This window comes from Eimeria maxima, genomic scaffold, assembly GCF_000499605.1.
Source record: "Eimeria maxima Weybridge genomic scaffold, Emw_scaff56, whole genome shotgun sequence".
NCBI lineage: Eukaryota > Apicomplexa > Conoidasida > Eucoccidiorida > Eimeriidae > Eimeria > Eimeria maxima.
In genome coordinates, this window is record NW_013566600.1 from 15,358 (window position 1) to 36,229 (window position 20,872).

Genomic DNA, 20,872 nt, shown 5'->3' on the forward strand with positions numbered 1-20,872 from the left:
CCATATTTGGCCGTTGGTAAGCAAGTTCACCTGCACTCTATCCGCACCAGCGCCGTGGGGTTGCAAGTGGAAATGTGTCAGTCACGAGGAGTCGCCGGCATCCTGCCGACGCATCCCGCTTTCAGGCTTAGTGAGACTATACCTATTTTTGGAAGTGCTCAGCAAAGGAACCCTGTTGATGCATTCCTGATTCATAGATTCGTCGAAGCATCCTCCATACATTGTTTCACTTCAAAGTAAGTAAAAAGATGGATACCTGAACCTTCGTTCCAGGCATTTGAGCAGGAACTGAGAGCACCTCCATGTCAGGAAGGGCAGCACGTCTAGCGCAGGATGGGCGTTCCACGTGCACGCTCCTTCACCCCGCGGCGAGACCACAAAGAACCTCGGGAGCAAGAAGCCAGCCGACAGCCAACTGTTCCGCCAAGACGGCCAGCACACTATGCCAGATTTGGTATGTAGCTTAGTCCTCCTTGGCAGCACCACACACGGCATGCTATACCGTGAGGGCTCTGTATTAATAGAACTGACTTTCCCATGTAGTGGACTAATATGGTGGCTACTCCTTGACCATGTTCACCAGCTCGACGTATCGGCCTCGCAGACCTAGTACCTTCTGCACGTCAACGCTATGCTGGATGAACCAAAGCACGAATGCAATGCCAACAATTGTCCCACCAAACAGCATAATTAGCATCGTAATTAGCATATGGCGGCGTTCCGTTTCAATGTCTTCTGCCACTGAACAAGGAGCACGTATGCACACAGCCGCATTTACCCTTCACAAGCAAGGCCCCAAACAAGCATGTGGATGGTTGCACTTCAGTATGAAACTATTCTCTCCAAGGCGCAGCTTTCATCAGCAACGTACCCACGCAAAATACAGAGGAAAACTGATCTGTCGAACACTGGTCCTCCGCAGTGAGATCGTTAAAGTCCACGACGCTCTCCTTAAATGTACGCGTCTCGCAGTCGAAGAGCCCGAAGTCGATCAACGGAATTACAGCTGAATCAGAATAAATATGGGTTACATATAACTTCTTCGACACTCCTGCAGTACCTAGAAAGTGCCAAACCTGTCCCTCGTTGCACATTAGCTAGCTAGGGACTCCACGAGTCACTCAAATCCGGTTTGGAACGCGTACCGACGCTGTCTTCCTGGCACAGAGCCATCATATTCTGGTTCCATAACGAGCGTGATGCTTCTGCCTCCGCAAGTGTGCAAGGTCTGGTATATGAAGGGCATCTGCAGGTCTTATACTGCAAACAAAGTCGGCAACGAGGAAAATCTGTAGAGTTCATAATAAGGGCTAACGCTGCTTGGTAGTGCTACCTGCAGGAAATAGTGCACATCTCTACTGCATATGCTTGCTTGGAAAGTGCCGGGAATTTGGTGCTCTAGAGCCAGGAGCAAAATTCTCACAGTTGGATCGAAGCGTGTTGTCAAAGAAACGCCAGCCATATTGTAGATTCCGCAAGCGATGTCGGTGTTCACATGCGTGGTTGTTTGTGTGGTGGTGGTGGTGTCGGCACTCTCGGGACTCCACGTAGCGTGTGACGGCTCCGGTTTGGGTGTTATTAACAGACTGTGTGCTGCATCATCTGGGAGACAGTTAGACGCATTGAAGCAATATGCTGTAACATGATAGACGAAGGTGTGTACAACGAATATGTTGCTGCAAGGACAGCACGGGACACCGTCGAGACACATGCATTGGCACTACATTCAGCCTATATAATACTAACAGATGCGATCGCCACACAATTGTGCAATGAATCGCAAAAGCATACCGCAGAAATCTTGGAAACTGCAGGGCTCTGTCTGCACAGTCCCTGCATCTACGCTGTTGTCTCCACCTGGCGGACAGCAACACACAACATGCACCTTCCCTTGTCCGCGCCATCATTTATACTGAATCCATTACGGGCACTGATAGGCCACCTGTTTCCGTGTTTAGAGTCGTACTTGTTGTGCCCCCGAGCCTGCATGGCTCCCCTCCAGTTGTGCTGGGATCCAAAATCTGTCTTGTACGTATTCTGACGCTTGCCTCCACTCCTCCCACCCCACTGCGGCAGCTGGCGCTGCAGGCTGACCACTCTCCCCACTCCGAGTATGCGCAATCCTTCGGCACTAGCTTGCAGAAAACGATTCCTCTTCCAGCGAAGACTGTGCCCTTGGTTGCGCACTCTGCATTGAATCCCGTGACCTCACGTTTTGTAGCAATGCATGACAAGTAGTCAACCGTACTGTCGGCGCAGGCTTCCTTAACCTTGACGCACTTTTCCTTGCACTCGTCAGCGCTTACACTGTCCGTTCTGGGCACTAGTTTTGTGCAGTCGAGGGTGATATCGTCTGCAGGAACAAGCAATCAGGCAGGGCACATCCGTTTTTAGTTAAGCAGGAGAGGCTGCATGCATGCTCCAGCAACAAGCACGGAATCAGCTGCTTTCAGAGCTGGAGAAGAATAAGAGGGTGAACATACACGGTGTGCTTGCAGATAGCTCATGTTGAGCCTCCAGTCCATTTGCGCAGTACTCATTCATCTCGTCAGCGCTTTTGAAAATGGAATATGTGGCAGCATATTCTTGCTGCTTAAGGTTCTTGCTATCGCTGAGGGGGCAGAATATCTTGGCGGAGTCTGCTGCAGCGAAGAACAGCTTCGAATCAGCTGTCCCAGGAGTTCCTTCGTCAAACGTTGCTCCATCGGCGTCTTGGCGAGGACAAGACGATGTCATGGCAAAAGTAGTCTGACGCGACTCAAATACCTCTGTCGCAGTGCATGGGATGGAATCTGGGGTGAGGCACAAGCACTGCATGGAAGGACTTTTAGGATCGAGAAACCGAAACTCTGAAGACTCATCGTCGTTCATCCGAGAAAAACTTGGGAAGCACGTTGGTGTCGTTGTTTCTGGAAAAACAAATAAAACAGAAGACACAATATGCTGAGTCAGCGGCAGTAGTGAAATAAACAACAAGCATTCCACAGCACCCCCAGCAGCTCCGTCAACTGACGCCCTTCGTCCATACCTTTGACAAGTTTTTGGGTATATATGCACTTGCCACCAACTGGCTGATTTTCAGTAACGTATTCAGCAAAACACTGAAGAGGCGTTTTTCCTTCGAGCTTTGATTCTTTTAAGCATGAATCAATAATCCTCTTGCATTGCTCTTTGCAAAATTCCCTATCTTCTTCTATATCATGTACAGGTAAGATGTCGTCGCAACCTGCTCCACCCAACATCGATACAGTTTCAATTGCAAGGAGCCACTGTCCTCGCCGTCAAGCAATTTCTAGCACACAGTGCTGGGGCTGGTCCTCTTACGAATCAGCTTACTTGGTTCTCGGTCATTTCTGCAAGGTCCAAGAGCGTCTGGGCATTCTTCACTTTGCGTGCCTGTGCACCATCGTATTTAACATGGAGAAATTACCTCATGGAATGGCCCAATCCTACCAAAACTGGGTAGCGTAGGATATTTAGTTATGGTCTCCATAAGGGTCAAGTTCAGGACGTACTATGGTACAGGGGCACATCTTCTACGGTAGAGTCCTGCTTGATGCTTAGTTTGTATCGTCTGGCCTTTTGACCATTTAGAAGGCACCTGAACCACACGCTCACAAATCAACTAGGATAGGGCTCCAATGCTAGGGAAAACGCGAAATGAGATTTTAGACTAGCACGTGGGTGCAGAATCTTGCATCTCTAGGTGCAACGCTGCTTACGGTGCGTCACAAGATGACCATTCTGACCACTTTTCACTGTCAGCTACAGCATCGATGTCGCTGCTTATCTGTAACGCGCTTGCGGGTATTGATGTTTTGGCGTTATTGTCTCCTTCCCCTGCAGCCAATGCACGTAGTCCCCATGATTTGCACTCATGCTTTCCCCCTACGGCTAAAGGTAAAACCCATGCACTGGTTTTTTCACCTTCCATTTCACTGTGCTGTAAGTGGGGTACACAGTGGAACTAATCGGTTCCATATCGTCCCTGTTTACTAATTACTAAATGAAATTGTTGCAGCTGCGCATAAACCTGGGCTTCCGCCCACGATAGCAATTTACCAGTGCACCGCGAATCATCATATTCCCTCAAGTTGAGCTCGGAGCATGCCCCTCCTGCTTCTGCAAATACTAGCTTTTCCCTGTATGAAGTTGTAACTGGTGAGAAGCCGAAATCGAGAAGCTTTTCAGAGCAGCTAGACCACTCAGTCCAGTCGGAGTGGCGACACAATGAACTGCACGGTATAGGCTTGTCAAACACGCAGGGGACTGTCTCTTCTAGTACACACGGGGCTCCATTGCCCCTGGAAGGCAAAAGCTGAGGCCTACGACGCCTCCGCACTGGAGTTGGTCCCTGAAGACTAGCAGGCAAAAACGCAACCTTGAGCTGAACAGCGATGTGCCAATGCCTTCTACTTTTCTGGATGGTGCCTTCGGGTTCCGCTGCAAGCATTCTATCCGCTTCTCAATTATGGCAGGTTATACATACAATTCAAATGGTGAAGGGCTCACTCAGACGGTGTGCAAGTTGCGGAGCAATCTGACCATTCAGACCAGTCTCCCGGCAAACAGTCTGCATTTTCAGGCCAGTCCCAAGTCGGTGCAGTAGTGCTCGTAGTCGTCGTTAGTGAAGCGGCTGCGCACACTCCCCGTGACACTCCTAGTGTTATACTGGTCTACACCTACCCAGAAGCAGAGCTTCAGGCATGACATTATCTGACAGCGTGTATAAACCCCCCGCTTACATGGGCAAAACACCAAGGGAGTGTCCACTACGCATTGGTTGTAACCACTCGTGTTGATCCGCCCGTTGAGGAAGACGTCGTCGAGGGAATACAGTGGCAGTTCTCTTTGCTGCCACCGAATACTCGAAGATGCAGTGCACAAATCGCTAGCCACTTGCATAAATCCCCGAGCAACGGGTTGTACGGCATCCCACGTCCGGCATAGCATACCTGCAACAGCCAAAGCGCTCAACAAGCTGCACATTTATTACTTAGCCGGGAAGGTCCTATGGTGGTTTTTTTCAGCAAATAAAGACTTTGCGCATCGTCAAAATAGTCAGTGGACAATCTTCCTCAAATCGCATGCAGACTACTTAGGGATATGATGATACGCTTGTGAAGCAACAGCTGACCCCATGGGGAAATATCTTGAATCCAGTGGGCCCGATCTTGTTCAACTTGATGTTGCGTACACGGGCTGAATCCCTGGGGGCATGAACAGCTCATGGCCTCAACGTCCCATCCTATATCTAGGTATGAGGACATGTCGACTATTCTGCAGTGGACGCTGGCTGCGCAGACGCAACAGAGGGAAGAAACCTTCTACATTTACGTTACCAGTGGCAATCATGTCTCCAAACTTAAGCAGGAAAAATCCGAGACAATGTGCAAGCAACATATTGATGTAAAGCCCTACCGCCAATTGGAGGGGGAGTCGTGGTTGTCGTCGTCTGTGCCGTATCAACCGCTGCGATGCAATCAGCCAAACTTTCCCCGCGAAATGTGGCATGCAGTGGAATCTCTTTGCCAGTGTTATATTGCACATACATAACACTTAAATCTCCTTAACGTATGCCTCCCGTGCCCCACAAATGAGGCAGAGTGTTTTCGTGAGAGCCCATATGAGCGTAACTTACAGGGTTCGACATAACACTTCGCTTTCAGTTCTTCGGAGGCGCTGGCTACGAAGCAATCCCACGTCAGTGGCGGTGTGCATTTGTCAGATAATGCGGTGCATTCTGCAACACAGTCTGCATCAGTAGCCGACCCCTGCACACCACATCAAGAGCGAAAAAAAGCCGGAGTGTTTCCTCCTTTGTTGGGAAACTGCAACGTTGTGGAGCGGCAGATCAAGTCCCTAGAGGTCTGGAGAGCTCTAACTTGTCGCTCATCCAACCATTTCACCATCCTACATCAACCCAAATATGCCAGCTTTCCTCTGTGCCACTGTTTCCAGCATGAGCGTACAACTTTAGACTTGGCTCCGGCGCAGTTGGGTATGAAATCTGAGCACATCCCGCAAAGGTCAACATACCCGTCAAACAGCTCAGTACAGGTTCGTTTCTGGCATTGGTGAGGCCCAGTAACAGGTCTAGTCAAAACGATTACGGAAAATGTACTATACGGTGCTTTGCAGGAGGACTAAGCCCAGTTACCTGGAATGGTCGGTTCATTGCCTCTCGAAGATGCTGAATCCGAACAGGTGCGGCACACATCGCAAGCCATCGAATGAATCTCAGTGATCTGCTGATAGCTGAGACATACACTTCCTTTAAAGCCTAAAACTAATGTCCGGTATGTCTGTTTCTCACGGTCTTTGACGTGGAGAACCATGAGCAAAGTTGTTCCGAAAAAAACGGAGACTTCTTCAAAAACGAAGTCCCTGCAGGAATCTCGAGAAATCACGTAAAGACGGGGATTCCATATGGCCTTCGCCGATGTGGACTGAATTGGGCGTTGTACAAGCAAAGTTGTTTTATCGCCATCCTTCACCACAACGGAGCCAAAGATCAACGGGGGTCGACTGCCGAAGTGATCCTCCGAGTAATGTACAGTGTTATACCACCCGCCTTTTATTTTCGCTAGTTTTGTCTGGGGAGAAGATGCAAGACAAATCACACAATCACACACGAACTATACGCTCAATATTGTTGGGGTGCATATTACTCGACAAGCTGCCCGGCATGGGGTTTTGACATTTCTCTTGGGGCACGAATAGCGTGAATGTTCTGTGAGTACTGCGGAATAGTGGGCAGTGCTAGACAGCACACCGTCAGTGCCTAGTCCCTACCTCCAATGTTATGTTGTTCGTTTTGCAGCCAAGAGGACATTGAGAATCCGAGAAGGAGTCCATATAGAGATAACCGACTTTGTACTTCACTGGATTTACCAGTGCAGTTGTATTTTCGACAATGATGGTGGTTGACGAGGCGGCGACCTTTATGGTCCTAATGTAAGGGATGTCCGTCATTGGGAGGTTCACTGGTATATCTTGGATTTGTGTCAATACAACTGGCTGTTCCATTTTCACAAGCAAAGAGTAATGCAAAATATCAGCACGACTGTTGTGGAGCACACTGCCTACGAGTAGTGGTCTCATCGGTACAGCTCAGATATTGGTGCTTTCTCCGTAGTGACAAGACCCACAGCGCCCTACTTACCGAAGAACTATGCAACTTAAATCCAGGAAGTACATCTATACTTTCCCCAACAGTGGCTTCAACCGTAGCAACGCGAATCGATATGCTCGAACCTGGGATGGAGAAGCTGTCCTCGGAAATGGCTATCCAACTCACTTGAGCGTAAGCTGGAGCATAACCTGCATGTTTCCAGAGTACCAAAGCCACAACGGATGCTCTGTTTTACGAGAGCGCTATATCTTTTCGTAGTTAATTGGCGCACGTGGATGTGGTCCTGCTGCTGCTGCGCTCACCTATTCTGCAATGATCCAGTGCTAAGCGGATGTGGAACCCAGTTTCCGAAACTCCTGTTACTTGTACCTGAGCAAATGTACCAAGTGGGTTCAGAATACCTGCAAAAAGACGAAACAAACACACATGCGTTCCACCGCCACCTGAACATTTGGTCATGAATGCTCATTTCCACTGCATTAAAGAAAATCCGGGGAAGCTGAGGATGCAACTCTTCAATATAAGACATGTGAAGACTATATACCGGTAAAAACTACTGGATTTGGGGAAACAGCAGTTTCAAATTTCACTAGCTTCCACTCGGTGGTTATCACCACGGTACCGGCCACCATATTTGAGTCTGCAAAAATGCCAGTGACACAAACGGCAAAAGTACATTTGCGGCAGCAGCCCTGGGGAGGCCCATAGAGGTGGAATGTGGCTGATTCAATCCTTCTACTCTTCTTATCAAGGTGTTTTCCCACGACAGATGCAGAATGGAAGAGGGAGCTACAACGATGCCCACCCCGTTGTTCTTTGTCTTCTAGTTCTGCAGGGAAGCACCACAGACACAAAATGCACAAGCCATGCTAGACGATACATATGCCCGGCCGGAGCTCTTCAAGCAAGAAAAGAAGCAGGTACTGTATGCGGTACATCATGCCCTTACCTAATGGAACAGTGCACTGCTGCAGGATAGGATGGGTCTTCTGCACCTCATAAAAACATGGTGAAGAGTTCGAAGGCTGAGTCTCCTTGCAATTGCTGTGGGCGTCGTGACACCAGTGTGCACACTGGTAGTCGGATACATCTTGCTTGTTGAGAGACACAGCTTCATCACAGTTCGGTTGCAGGCCTGCGACAATATGAACCATGCATAATATCAATGTTGAGTTGAATTTGGCAAGAGGAACAAATTGAGACAAACGTGCTCGTGTTGCTGCTGAAGAATTTCCACAGCTCAATAAGGTTCAGCGACCACTCCGCTAAGGGTCGTGCGGTTGACGTTTACCTGTTTGAACCGAGGAAGTCACCGCAGCGTCAACTGCAGGGAAGCACAAAAGGTACATACTCATCGTTTCGAATAAATGGTTGTGATGAAGGCGGAGGAAATAACATCGGGCTCTGTGAGAATACAAGTTAGAATAAGACAGGCTGAGCTTCCAGGCAACTGTACTCACCTCGGCAAAAAATGCCCTTGTACTCTGACTCATTTGTGCATGCTGATTCACTTGCAACCCCAAAATCTGTATAAATAGACCCAGAGTCCTCCATAACTCTCATGTTTCGCAGCAGTATGACACCGCTATCACCTTTATAGTGGTCCTTGAAGTAGCCCACCCAGTCGTGAGCCAGCATTTTAACCTCGGCCTCAGTGCATGGCTCCATTGTAGGGTCATCAGCGCATCCACAAGTTCTAAATTTGGAGTTATATTCACTTGAGACCGCCCGTATGCCACAGGTTTTGCGCAAGCTGTTCGGAACGTAACAGTCCGTTAGGTTTTCGTTGACGCATGCCCACGGATTCGCAGCCGACGAACACTTATTCTGTCAACAGATCACCCACATGCTGCTGGAAAATGCCGAATTTGGGACTCCCAGAAAGACTGCTTCATGCTTCATTGTGAGGGTTCCAATATAATCGTCGTAGCCCTTTGTGGCCACCAACCCTACCTACCTACCTGCCATATTTCAGCTACCTCTGCACTACAGATAAACACGTCGAAGTCATACCTTGAGTACGTGTGAGCATGTTTCCCTGCAGAGCTCGTCGTGAGAAAAACGTTTACCAGATTTTGTGGAAAACGCTTCTTCACAGAAGGGTTCTGCACGCTCACGAAGGCAGTCCCCAAAGGCAAGAATAAATGTTTCGGAGCCGCATTAATCGACGCGTATAAAACTTCCTGCAGCTACCTCCTTTAGGACCTAGATTCATCTAGAAACGTTCTAGAAACAAGAATGCCAGAGAGCTCCATGGGACGCTCTGCCGCTCCCGGCCTACCTATTGCTGAAAGGCAAGACCGCAGGGTTCCGCTGTTGCTCTATAAAGACTCACTTGGGTTCATCATGCCTTCGTTCGGGTCCCCCTCTACAGGATCTGTGCAAGGAACACAAGGAATGAATCATTTCTGACATATCAGTCAGGAGGGACCTGCCAGACTTGTGCACTGGGGGATCCACCCAGCCACATTGGAAGTGCAGTACAACCCAAATTCCTACGTGGTGAGCATGCCATAGTGCCGGCAACAGCGGCCAGCTTCAATTTAAATTTAGCCCTACGCTTGCACAGTATTTGGACGAAATCGCTCATACAGTCATGCTCCGAGGAGGGGGCCCAAATTGAAAATGTCAACTGGCCATCTTCGTCGACAGATACACCACGAGCGCCGCTCAGAACGAAACTTTGGGGCGGTGTAATAGACGCTTGCCAGGATGGTAGCGCCTGCAAAAATCACGGCAACCAACCTGAATCAGCGTATTGACAAAACGTTTCGTAGTTAAAACATGAGCCGACCATTCAGCAAACACCTTACAATAATCTCCTCTTGTGTGGCTGGTGTAGAGCCTTCAGTGCAGGCGCAAGATGGCATGCTCCCCAGGTAAATCATGCTTCCCGACAGCGAATGGGCAGAAATGCCATACCCGCTTAATGATTCTGCCTCTGCAAGCTCACACAGCAAGCACGTCAGTGGTGCCCACATGCTTGCTAACCTGCAGAGCCCGCGACGTATCTAAGTTGGCCAATTCGACTTATCTCCAAGCAAGACGACGTGTCACAGGGAGACAACGTATTACTTGTGGGCATGCAAGCGCTCCAAGAAGCCCAACTCACTCAGCTTGCAGCTGTAAAATACAACAAGACTGAATGTATCGCAGGATGGGCACAACTCCAATGCAGAGGGAAACTGGCTCCTGGACACTGTGCACTGGGCCAAGCTGGGAGAAGCACATTCTTGTTGTACAGCGCTTGTAGCATCATGCACTTGGCAGGCAGGCCTTACTTCCCCGTCGACAATTTTCTGAAAAGGAGCATTGCAGACAATAGTATGTTACGCAGGCTTCCTATCGACGATCACTGTGCTTTGTTGGAAATACCCGGTTTTCTCTAAGAGCCTGAGTCCATGCCTCGCTAACCACGAACACAAGAGCCCCAAAATGTCGCTAGTTGACTAACACTTGGGTGCAAAAGATTTCCTTTGGGACAGAAAACTAAAAGAGGCCCATGTGTCACACAGAAACCTTCTCTGATTCTGCTATTTTGCGACAACTCCCGAAAGCAGACGGCACGGTGTCCCTAAGGTGTTCGCTAAAGTTTCCAACAGCCAACGGAAGGTGCCATACCGATTTGCAGCCAAAGAAGGAACCAATAATATCCGCGATGTGTGAATCAGGGCATAAATTTTGCACGTTAAAAGCTTCCTCCTCGAGATCGAAAACTGCCCGACGGTCTTGAAGCAGATGCGCAAGCAACGCTAAATCTGTCATTGTCAGGGGTGTAGGGGGGTTGCCGCTCAGTATGCATTTACCAAACTGCCGCGCCTGCGCTCTTGTTGGCAGTTCGCTAGCCCCCTCAAACCACAGTGCCAGGGATAGTCCACTAGTTGCGGTTTCTTACCATACTGTGGAATCGGAGAGAAGTATGGACGCATTTCTGAGTACACGACAATGCAATACGCTGGCTAGATATTACACATAGGTGTGTTGCTTACCATGAAGGGATGTGTCCCTGTGTCTGGAATACTGTCCCGTACCGTATGTGCAGTTGTTGGCGAGAGCACTGAGCGACGAAGTAAGTGCCCACGGGTTATCAGCATGCCACTGTTTCACCAATGCCTCAAATGTCTCGTATGGCGACAGTTCTGCCATAGCTTGATCCTTAAAAATGTCCCATAAGTCGAGGCACAGATTTCTGCAGACGGCTTCTTCCAAAGTATCCACCGTTTGATCAGATAGATCAGTGCATTGCGGGCCACCATCACTGACGCTTGTTGTCTCCTCTGCAGACAAACGGAGATCTTTTGTTGAGGAAGCTCACGCCAACGGGCACCGGCATGGAGAGAGCACCCTGATTAAGGGTTGCATGCACGCAAAGAGCACCTTCTAGTCAAGCGATGGCTGGCAAATTGAATATCCCAGTCCCGTCGTTAAAGTTCTACAAAGTAGAGCTTTTTGCTGCTTGAAAGACTGGCTTGTGTTGGTAGCAACTCATATAACTTGCCTTCACACAGAATGTACACGTCATCTGAAAGACAATTGAGGGCGGCATCATCAAGCACTGAGAACCGTTTATCGGTGGTCTTGTACCTGCTCCCAAATCATCTCATAAACGAAACAAGTTGAACAATAACTGGATTGAGAGTGGTAGGTCAGGCAGGTGACTTTATTGCTTTCACAAACTTGAAGTTTTTCTTCAAATTGAGCAGGACCGTCACAGAAATAAGACACACAAAACGCCTCTGGCAGAAGGATTGTCTGTACTCACGCAACTCCCTCAGAAACTACAATTGTTAGGCCTTCAGGCAATGCGGTCCGCCAGCCTATGTCGTTGAAAGCTTGCTGAAAGCCACAGCTTGCTCTGCCACTAGGGCAGTTGCATGTACCTGCGCAGGAGACCGAACTGGTGCAGCAACGGAGAGGAATTAACATAACAGCAACTTGCCCTATTATGTCCATGCGCAGGCTAGCCAAATCCTGCACATTCATATATCTGCAGCATAATCTGTCGGGTCTTCTGTGCAAAAAAAATTTTGATTTGCGATCAGCAGGGACAGATAATAGACAGCTATTCAATTTGGCGCAGAGCAAAGTCACCTGCATGATTGTAAGCACTTTGTGAAGCCCGTGCAGCGAGGCAAGATGACTCAGGCTTCACAAATCCTGAGTCTCGGACCACACACACACACACACACACACACACACACACACACACACACACACACACACACACACACATCCACACATGTCTACTTGGCAATGCATCTAGAAAACCAGCATACTTTATGTGCACAACAGCAAAGATGAAACTCACCTGGATCACAATTAAAACGCAGCAGCATGGAGGGGTTGAGAGCTGCCCCACATAGGGATGAAAATGCAGCATCAGCGAATGCTTCTGGTGTTACTTCGCAAGCCGCCGAATTCGAAGACACTTGCTTTTGGCAAAATTTGTTGATTATTTCCGTGATGTCTTTAATACCGCATGCTGGCGTTTTAGGTGACGTCCCGATCAAGACATATTCATCACTGAAGAGGACTTGGACGAGCTGGATAGCGCCTTTCCCGCATGCCTCCTCCGTACTCCACGGGGTGCCACCAGTTGTGTCACTCCATGTAACGAGTTTCTCAACGGCTGTGAACATTCGAAGCAACATGTTCGACATTAAGAAATGGCAATGCACGAGGTGGCCTCCCTTTCAGTTTCACCGCAATCATACAGCGTTAGCAGCTAGCCTATATGTACTCACCGTATTGTTCGGCTGGCGAAGAAGCAGGCCTTGCATCTGAAAAGGATAGTGGCAACAGCATGTGCACTCGCGCAGACTACCTTAGCGTTCAAACGATGGAGTTCCCGTTCGTGTTCCACTCTGGCATTTATGTGACAGCTCAGGATATGTCGCCACAGCTTTTACAAGCACTACAGGAATTACCAAAGGAACAACTTGTTGATAACTCTTGAGCCAAAATATCATCGAATAAGTTTCCCCACGCTTCCTGTATCGCGGACGTTGTCGAAAAATCACTGGTGAAGCATTCCATGGGATTTGGACACATTAGGTATTTTTCTTCGTTCTGGGACCACATATTCGTGCACGTGAGTTCGCATATCGGCAGTAGGCTTGGCGAAGTAGACTGTGCTTTCCAGCAGTTTGGGCCCATGTTTTCGCTTTCATTCGCTTTACTCGCTGCAAAGTCACCTCAATCACATGTTTCATTTCACCAGTAACCTCAACACATGCATGTGCATGCATGCACGGTTTATATATTGAACATTATATTTATCCTAAATCTCTGCACCGAGCTTTCCAATGTATTCGTGTTCTCTAGTACAATTACAATGATTATTTCACCACCGACTTGGTGGGGACAATATCTGGGGAAGAAACTTGGCTGACCATATGAAATGAGCAAGCAAGAAGAAGGAGCGGTGTGCACTGGTATTCCCGACCGACAATCGCTTAGAACTCGAGGAGTGAAAGTCGTTTTTGAGCTGGATTCAACAGCGTAGTTGTATGAGACGTTTTTCATGAGTGGTTGGATAAAAGCTAGGACGGGTGAACCGAGTGAGTGCGAAATTGCATCCCCAGATATTAACGAAAACGACGATTTAATCTGAGGCCAAGGAACACAAATCACACAAGGTGATATAACGGTTAGGCGGTCCTGCATTGCTCCCATGATTCAATGGAGACTTCCCCTAGATAAAACTGCATCGACTGTGTGTAAGGACCGTACTTCCATGTCCATTGCTCCAACATTGGTAAGCAGCAAGTCACCAAGAGCCATGACTGCCACGGTGACGGTCGGAGAGTAAGTGGAGATTGACCCGGATAGCGTAATGAAATACTTGTTTCCGAAGGACGCGAGAGAGGCCTTGGCGGAAACGTAAGGCGTCAAATTAAACTCAGATGCTTGTTCTTCAACTGCTGCCATGTTCTGTATTTGTGCGAGGACAACATAATTGAGCTACAAACAGAAACAAAAACAACAGAGGATAAAGGACGTCTTGGAGGCTGAATGATTGTAAACCCGTACGAGATGACTATGGGTTCCATGCATACGAGAGTTGTAAACTGGTTTACACATGAGCTGCCACGATTGTCAACTCAGTTGCTAGTTAGCTTATTCGATGGGGCAGTAACTCCATACGCTTTGACGTTCCCAGTCGTCGGCGAAAAAGGAGAATGTATGGTATTGGATAGTAGGACTGGCCGCCAGCGTTTTCAGGCTAGCATAATCCGCAAAGTAGTCCTTTCCAGCAGTCTTGTACCATGCGATGTAGGGCACACCAATCTGACTCCTAGAGAGGTCCGCAGTTACGCATGACGGCACCATCACGCGAGCAGTGAATCCATTCACGTCCACCTCTCCCACCTGATGAGTAAAGCAGCAACTGCATGGGCCACTGCATAAAAAAAAAAGAAAAACTTAGAAGCAATGAGCTCTCCAAAGTTCAATTAAGCGCGAGGCCTCACCTGTGGCACTATCCAGTAGTCTCCAACGTAATCTGGTGAGCCCAAGAAGACAAGGGGATCTGTCAATGAATTTGGAAAGTCTACCCTCACCCAGGCACCATCGCCTTTAAGGTAAAACTTCCCCTTCAAGAAATCTGTGCAGATGTACAGCAGTTCTGGAGAGGCTACGATATCTGTTGGGCGCTGCTACCGCAGCCGCTGACACATCAGAAACAAGCACTGTTATTTGAGAGAGGAGAGGGGCTTCAGTGTTTATTGGGTTGACATAACACTGGGGAAAACACTGAGGTAATAAAACTGGCATGGACTGTTTACTCGTTACCATGCTAAACCGCAGGGTGTACCTGGTGTCGAGTCGGCTTGGCAGTAAATAACCAGTGTAAGTGCTGCTATAATGAAGCGATGCAGCATCTTCACTGGAAAGTGCTTCGACCGAGTCATCTTCCGCTTCAAAAGATCGAGATGTAGGGGGAGGCAGTGTACATTGGTTTTCAGCAAAGCGCCAACGGAGAACAAGGCACCTGATCCTGTAGAACTAAAATAGATGAGAGAGCACTTGCGTGCTTAGCCGAGCCAGAATTGCCCACCAGGATTTTGATCCATGGGCATTAGACAATGTAATTGAAATAGGAAGAGGAGACGGCTTGAGTTGTCTACAGTTGATGCGCTCGTGCTTGAGTCGGATCCATCCCACTGGGGGGAACTTCTTCACTTTTCGTTTGGCGGGCAGTCTGCAGAACAGTGGTGCCTGCGCCAAAGGCTAGGTGCCTCGCAAGCACCAGTGAGAGACCATTGAGCCCCCTGCCAGTCAGCACACACCGCGCATACGGAAATGGCTTAGCCCGACATAATGAGACCAAGCCATTAAATTCACATTAACGGTTACTTGGCCTACGCCAAAGTGTATGACTAAATATGGCGGGCATGAGGCAAGCTGTGTTGGCAGCAATGAGCCTCTCCATGCATTCAACTCACGTTTCATTGGGCGTCCAGAGCAATGAAGGAATCAAATTCAACTGTACAGATGCATCATTTGCATAAGTATAGCTCCTGAAACAGCTACCAAGGAATGTGCAATGCAGGCTTCAGTCATGTGTGCAGGAGGTGCTCGGGGCCGACGGAGTCTCTAGTTGACGTGCCGTAACCGTCCCTCACGGAGGCTCCACGGTGGAATCATTAAATACATTTATGCTATATAATTGACAAAGGCAAATCTTTCTTTACAAAGAAATTCAACTAAGCTAGACTCCACCATTAAAATCAGCTTTGCTCCTCCATGGCCTAGACACCAGAGTTTGCCGTTTCCACCGCGGCGTCGTTCTCGGTTTCGCGGAACGGAATCTACAAGAAAGTGCAGCATCCAGTGAGCCCAAAATATAGTATATGAGCACATAATACAGTCGAATGCATGAGTGTACAGTTACAGTAACCTGGATGGTAGTGGACAATATTTCAGGACGGGCGAATGCAGAAGAAACAGTGGACTAAGACCTTAACTTAGCCTTCTCACACTTACTCTGTGTCTCTAATAACTCAAAAGCACTGATTCAGACCCAAAGTGCCTTTCTCGTGCTGAAGAATACCTCCATTCACGCTGGCTTGCGCCAACCTGCTGCCTGGTGGTCCTGGGTGCTGCGCACTTCTACCAGCTGGACACTGAGTTGTAGCATGTAGCGTGCTTACCCATGTTGGAGGTCTGAAGTGCATAACTAGTGCCTACGGACCCTTCATGATGTAAAACATGCAATGGACATGCGCCTGCAGTTGCTAGCGTTTCTGAGTGAGCGCGTATGGTGGTGGGGAGAGAAGCTTTAGGCATTCATTCTTCTCCGTTGTGGTCTAGCGTTTTAACGTGGATTCCTGTGCACGTAAATGCAGCAAAGAAGTATTGCAACTGATTAAAAACTTCCAGGAACTCCACCGGTAGGAAGCAGCACCTGGTATTCGGGCACAGTGCGTGTCAATGCATCGAGCCAAATGCATGGCATTCAGAGGCAAAATCCCTTCATGCATCTGGCTTTCGAAGTGATAAACAAGGCTGACAATTGCTGTCCACTGTGTATGTTGCTATGATGGCTGTATCTACGGGAACTTCCAATTCAGATTCAATTACTAGACACACCACTCCTTTACCCTGGTGTTAGTACACACGGGAGCTGCAAAGCTCTAATCTCCAATCGTAGCCTCTTTGAATTCTGAATATATTGTGCTGCTGCAGTTGACGCGGGTGCAATTGCTTGCAGCGGACACTTGTGCAAATGTGTTGGGGAATATCCCGCTCTTGTGCCAGTCGTCGACTAAACCACAGACGGTGCACGGAAGATATTGTAGGTCACCATGGGGCGCATCTGTGGACAAAATGCATTATATGCATTGTATGAGTTGGATAACTTCTTTTGTATTCTGCTCCCCATAGGCATTCCTAACGGGTAGCTGTTCGGCAATGGGAAGTCAACACTAGCTATTACAGGTGGATTCGTGATCAGAGTTCCATTACTACCTCATTAAAATGCTGCTTCTGTTGTTGAAAAATCACCCAGACCGGTATCTCCGAAGGTGCCTTCCGTATAGCATATTCCATGATCCCTAAGTTTCTGAAGTGCTCCGCCTAGAAAAACAAGGTCGACGTGCAGTTGTGGCCAACCAGTGGAGAGGGATTTCCGTCTAACGATGTACTTGTCCAAAGGTGTGCGCAAGCGTTTTCACCTTCGTTTGCAGCCAGCATTAGTGAACTGATGGTCACCGTTTAGTTGCATCAAAACTACTGAATTTGACCCCGCAACCTTCAGGTCCACGGAAAACTTCCCATCCCTCCAGCAAGCGCATATCTATGAGGGTGAAGGCATCCATGTAGAGAATGCGTGTGAGGAGTTCGGGGAACTGATGAACACAAATACGCCATTAACCATGGAGGCAGATTCGTAAATAAGGTCCGCGAAACGAAAAGTTGACGGCTTCGGAACTCCGCTTGGGTGCTTCGTTCGATCGAGTGAAAATGTGTTTCTTTCCTTCCAGCACCTATTTCGCTTTGCATGCGCTATCTGGGTGTTGTCTCTACCTCAGAGACCTGTCTGCTCCCTGTATCGTTGACGCATGTGTGTGCGTGTGTCTGGCATCTTAGCTACTGTGACAAATGGGCTCAGTGACGTCCGAAGACGCGGGCTCAGCATGGGATACGAAATACCCCAGGTTTAAATTCCCAGGTCAGCCCCCAAATGTATTACACAGCTCGCGCTCGGCTGCGCTTATATAGTCTCTCTGGCCAAGCCAAATGGTGTACCCAAGCTGTTAAGTATGGAAGCCCGGTTCTTAGTTCTTAAATAACCCTAACTGGGTTTACAAACAAATTCGAACACTTCAGGTGAAGATCGTATTCGGAAAGGAAAACCAAAACAGTTCCCTCCGGCCCTGACGCGTGAAGGTGGGTCAGTGCCTCAGCAGCCCCACGGCCGCGATGGACTGATGGAGCAGGTAGCCAGCTTTCCGTAGTGCGTGAATGCTCTAAATTATCACTAATAATATGTTACATCGTTTCCTTTCGTGAAATAGACCGCTAGAGGGTCCGCAGGGCGAACCATTGTAGTGCCTGTGCACTACACCAGCTCCCGTAGACCCTCGATTACCAAGATTGAAGGACCCGTAGTTTCTTTCAGCGAGATACTATATCGGGAAGCATGCCCGTTTGATTTAAAAAGCTAAATGTACAAGCTCCTGAACCTTTTGCCTTTTGGACAGAGTGAAGTTTGTCGGAGACGATGCTAGGCGGCGCAGGCTCAAGCCTCTTTGGGAACATGTCAGGCAGTACTGCCCAAACAACGAGTTCTCCTGCTACCTCCGGTACCCTCTTTGGATCCACTGGACAGGCTCCTGGTGCTTCTACGACTTCTAGCATATTCGGCAATGCCGCACCTGGGTCTCTATTTGGCGCTCCGACAGCTGCAGCAGCTGCTGGCCCAGCTACGGGCGGCACAGCTTCGGCGACAGCGCCAAAAGATGGTAGCTTATTTGGGTCGAGTTCATCAAGTTCAGCACCCTCATCAGGGGGTCTATTCAGCAGTGGTACAGGCATGCCTTCCACGTCATCGGGAGGTCTTCTCGGGAGTAATGCCACATCCGGCGTAGGATCAGGGGGCAGTGTAGCAAGTGGCGCCACGGGGTTCCTATTTGGTAACACTACCGCCCTCTCTGGAAACACACAGAATGCTCCACAAGGGAGCCTCTTCGGGGTAAGTGCAGGCGCAGCCTCCGGGCTGTCGAACGCCACAAAATCGGGGTTATTCGGCGGCGCTACTGCAAGCAACAAGCCAAACGAGCTAGGAAAGCCGGCGGGACTGTTTGGTGGACTCTCGACTACAGGAAGCACAGGGGAAGCTCCAAAAGGAGGCCTCTTTGGTAGTAGCAGCACCGCTGCAACCACGAGTGGCAAACCAGACTCATCATCAGGAGGACTGTTTGGCTCTTCTTCAGCGGCAGCACCTGAGACAAGTCAGCCTGCGGGAGGTTCCTCTGGCGGAAAGAGCTCGGCAGGTACGGCTTTGACTGGCACAGGAACACTTCCCGCTGGGCCCGTCGCCGGCAGTGGGACAGGTGATGCTTCGAAGGGAACTGGCCTTTTCGGGAGCTTAGGGGATGCAACAAAAACAGCCAGTGGTGGTAGTCTCTTTGCAAATGCCGCTTCTGCCGTCGCTGCCGTCGGGGTTGCTAGTGGAGGGAGTGATGGGAAGGGCAGCGGCTTGTTCGGAACCCCCTCTGGCGCCTCGGCAGCGCCCCAGCATTCACAGACAGGCGGACAGGCAAACACAGCAGGGAAACCCTCTCTTTTTGGCTTTGCTGCATCTGGAAGCAGCGGCAGTACTGGTGGCTTGTCTTCGGGGCCTGCAAAAGTTTCGTCAGAAGCAAATAGTGGGCAGAAAGGAAGCGAAGAGGCTCCTGCACCATCATCGTCGGCCACCGAGCAGAGTACAACCGGCACGACCGGTGGACAGAGCCTGAGTTTGACCGGGGCTAGCAGCAACTCTGCTGCCCCGAATGCTGCCCCAGCAGTCGGTTCCCTCTTCGGGGCTAAGTCAGGGAGCAGTGTTGAGTCGAACACATCACCGGCGACGGGACCACCCGTACGAAGCACACCCGTGGTGCCCCCAGAAGAAGTTGCATTAGAAACAATGCAGCATGAAAGGATGGACGATCTTTTGACAAATTGGGAGAAGAGGCTACAAAGGAAAGTGGGGGAGTTTGATGAGCTTGCCCAAGAGGTGGCTGCCGTAGAAGCGTCTCTTATAACACAATCACGAGCCCTAGCCACAATTCGCGAAGAGCAGCAGCGAGTGCATCGCCGGCAGTTGTTCGTTGGTGAAACCATCGACATGATTGAGCAGCAGCAGAATGACATCTCAAACCTATTGGCATCGATAGAAGGCAGCCTCCTAGCGAAGCTCTCCCCCCAAGAACAGCGGAGCATCTGTTCCACCGTCGAGCAGAGTATGTCAGAGCGTGTGCTAGATATTGACGCACAGATGGACGAGCTAAGTGATGCTATCGCCCAAGCAGCTCGGAGGACACAGCCGGACCCCGTAGCTGCCATTTCACAAGTGCTCGCGGTGCATCAAGCCGCACTCGAATCCGCCACTCAACAGTGTGCAAAGCTGGAGCAGTGCTTAAAAAGCCTCCAGAGATTTGTTGCGTAGGGTTGGGCATGACAGAAACAGCAAGTGGTTAATCTCGCTGAGTGCAGCGTGGACCGGTGCAAAGACGCACGCAGAACTGGATCAACCACCATTCGTGTCGTATAAGCTACCCCCCACCCCCCACCCCCCCCAAAAGAGCAGACAAGACCTGCTGCTAGTACATCTTTGCTCGGGGAAAATCCTCAGTACAGTTATCCAGGAGCATGAATCGTTGTCGATCTCCGCTAGTGTTCGCTATTGTGCACGGGTAGAAGACTGGTACGCCCAGCAGTAGACGTGTAGAGCAAGAACCAAAATATTCTGTAGTGTCTGTAGGTACTGTCTTCTTAGTCCCTGAAGCACGTAGATCAAGGCGCCGAACAGCTTTCGCCGTGCGCATGGCACAAAACTGAGAAACGTCCCTACACTGCCTTGCCGTTGCTTCTAACACTGCAGTGTTAGGGGCAACATTACACTGTAAGGACCGGGGAGCGTGAGCCTCGAGTACCTTGGATGACCCATGAGTCGCTTAACTGCTGCACCATGGCCCTTATATTACTACCAAGCACCTCGTGGGAAGTAGGCAGGTCGAAGCAGCAGCT

General features: G+C 49.5%; 4 protein-coding genes across 4 annotated transcripts; 1 reads left to right on the forward strand and 3 right to left on the reverse strand.

Annotated features, from left to right (window-relative positions):
- Positions 1–559: 559 nt before the first annotated feature.
- On the reverse strand, positions 560–8,803 carry EMWEY_00008720 (hypothetical protein; the record flags this gene model as incomplete). The annotated part of the gene is made up of 23 exons (XM_013482245.1): positions 560–741; positions 872–1,006; positions 1,146–1,260; positions 2,043–2,353; positions 2,484–2,909; positions 3,029–3,226; positions 3,516–3,601; positions 3,723–3,840; positions 4,063–4,235; positions 4,546–4,636; positions 4,746–4,955; positions 5,138–5,296; positions 5,422–5,472; positions 5,642–5,774; positions 5,973–6,010; positions 6,317–6,596; positions 6,895–7,020; positions 7,166–7,323; positions 7,438–7,536; positions 7,680–7,775; positions 7,941–7,964; positions 8,085–8,270; positions 8,596–8,803. The coding sequence occupies 23 exons, from the start codon at positions 8,801–8,803 to the stop codon at positions 560–562; spliced, it is 3,603 nt and encodes a 1,200-aa protein (XP_013337699.1).
- A 653-nt stretch (positions 8,804–9,456) lies between these two features.
- On the reverse strand, positions 9,457–12,786 carry EMWEY_00008730 (thrombospondin type 1 domain-containing protein, putative; the record flags this gene model as incomplete). Its single annotated transcript, XM_013482246.1, has 10 exons — positions 9,457–9,512; positions 9,695–9,857; positions 9,949–10,076; positions 10,248–10,434; positions 10,757–10,863; positions 11,167–11,412; positions 11,634–11,719; positions 11,898–12,015; positions 12,227–12,292; positions 12,444–12,786. The coding sequence occupies 10 exons, from the start codon at positions 12,784–12,786 to the stop codon at positions 9,457–9,459; spliced, it is 1,500 nt and encodes a 499-aa protein (XP_013337700.1).
- Positions 12,787–13,473: 687 nt separating this feature from the next.
- On the reverse strand, positions 13,474–14,932 carry EMWEY_00008740 (hypothetical protein, conserved; the record flags this gene model as incomplete). Its single annotated transcript, XM_013482247.1, has 5 exons — positions 13,474–13,522; positions 13,863–14,098; positions 14,282–14,506; positions 14,608–14,790; positions 14,930–14,932. The coding sequence occupies 5 exons, from the start codon at positions 14,930–14,932 to the stop codon at positions 13,474–13,476; spliced, it is 696 nt and encodes a 231-aa protein (XP_013337701.1).
- A 3,430-nt stretch (positions 14,933–18,362) lies between these two features.
- Positions 18,363–20,291, forward strand: EMWEY_00008750 (Spm1 (Nucleoporin) protein, related; the record flags this gene model as incomplete). The annotated part of the gene is made up of 1 exon (XM_013482248.1): positions 18,363–20,291. One exon carries the CDS (start codon positions 18,363–18,365, stop codon positions 20,289–20,291), a length of 1,929 nt encoding a protein of 642 aa, XP_013337702.1.
- Between the last annotated feature and the right edge of the window lie 581 nt (positions 20,292–20,872).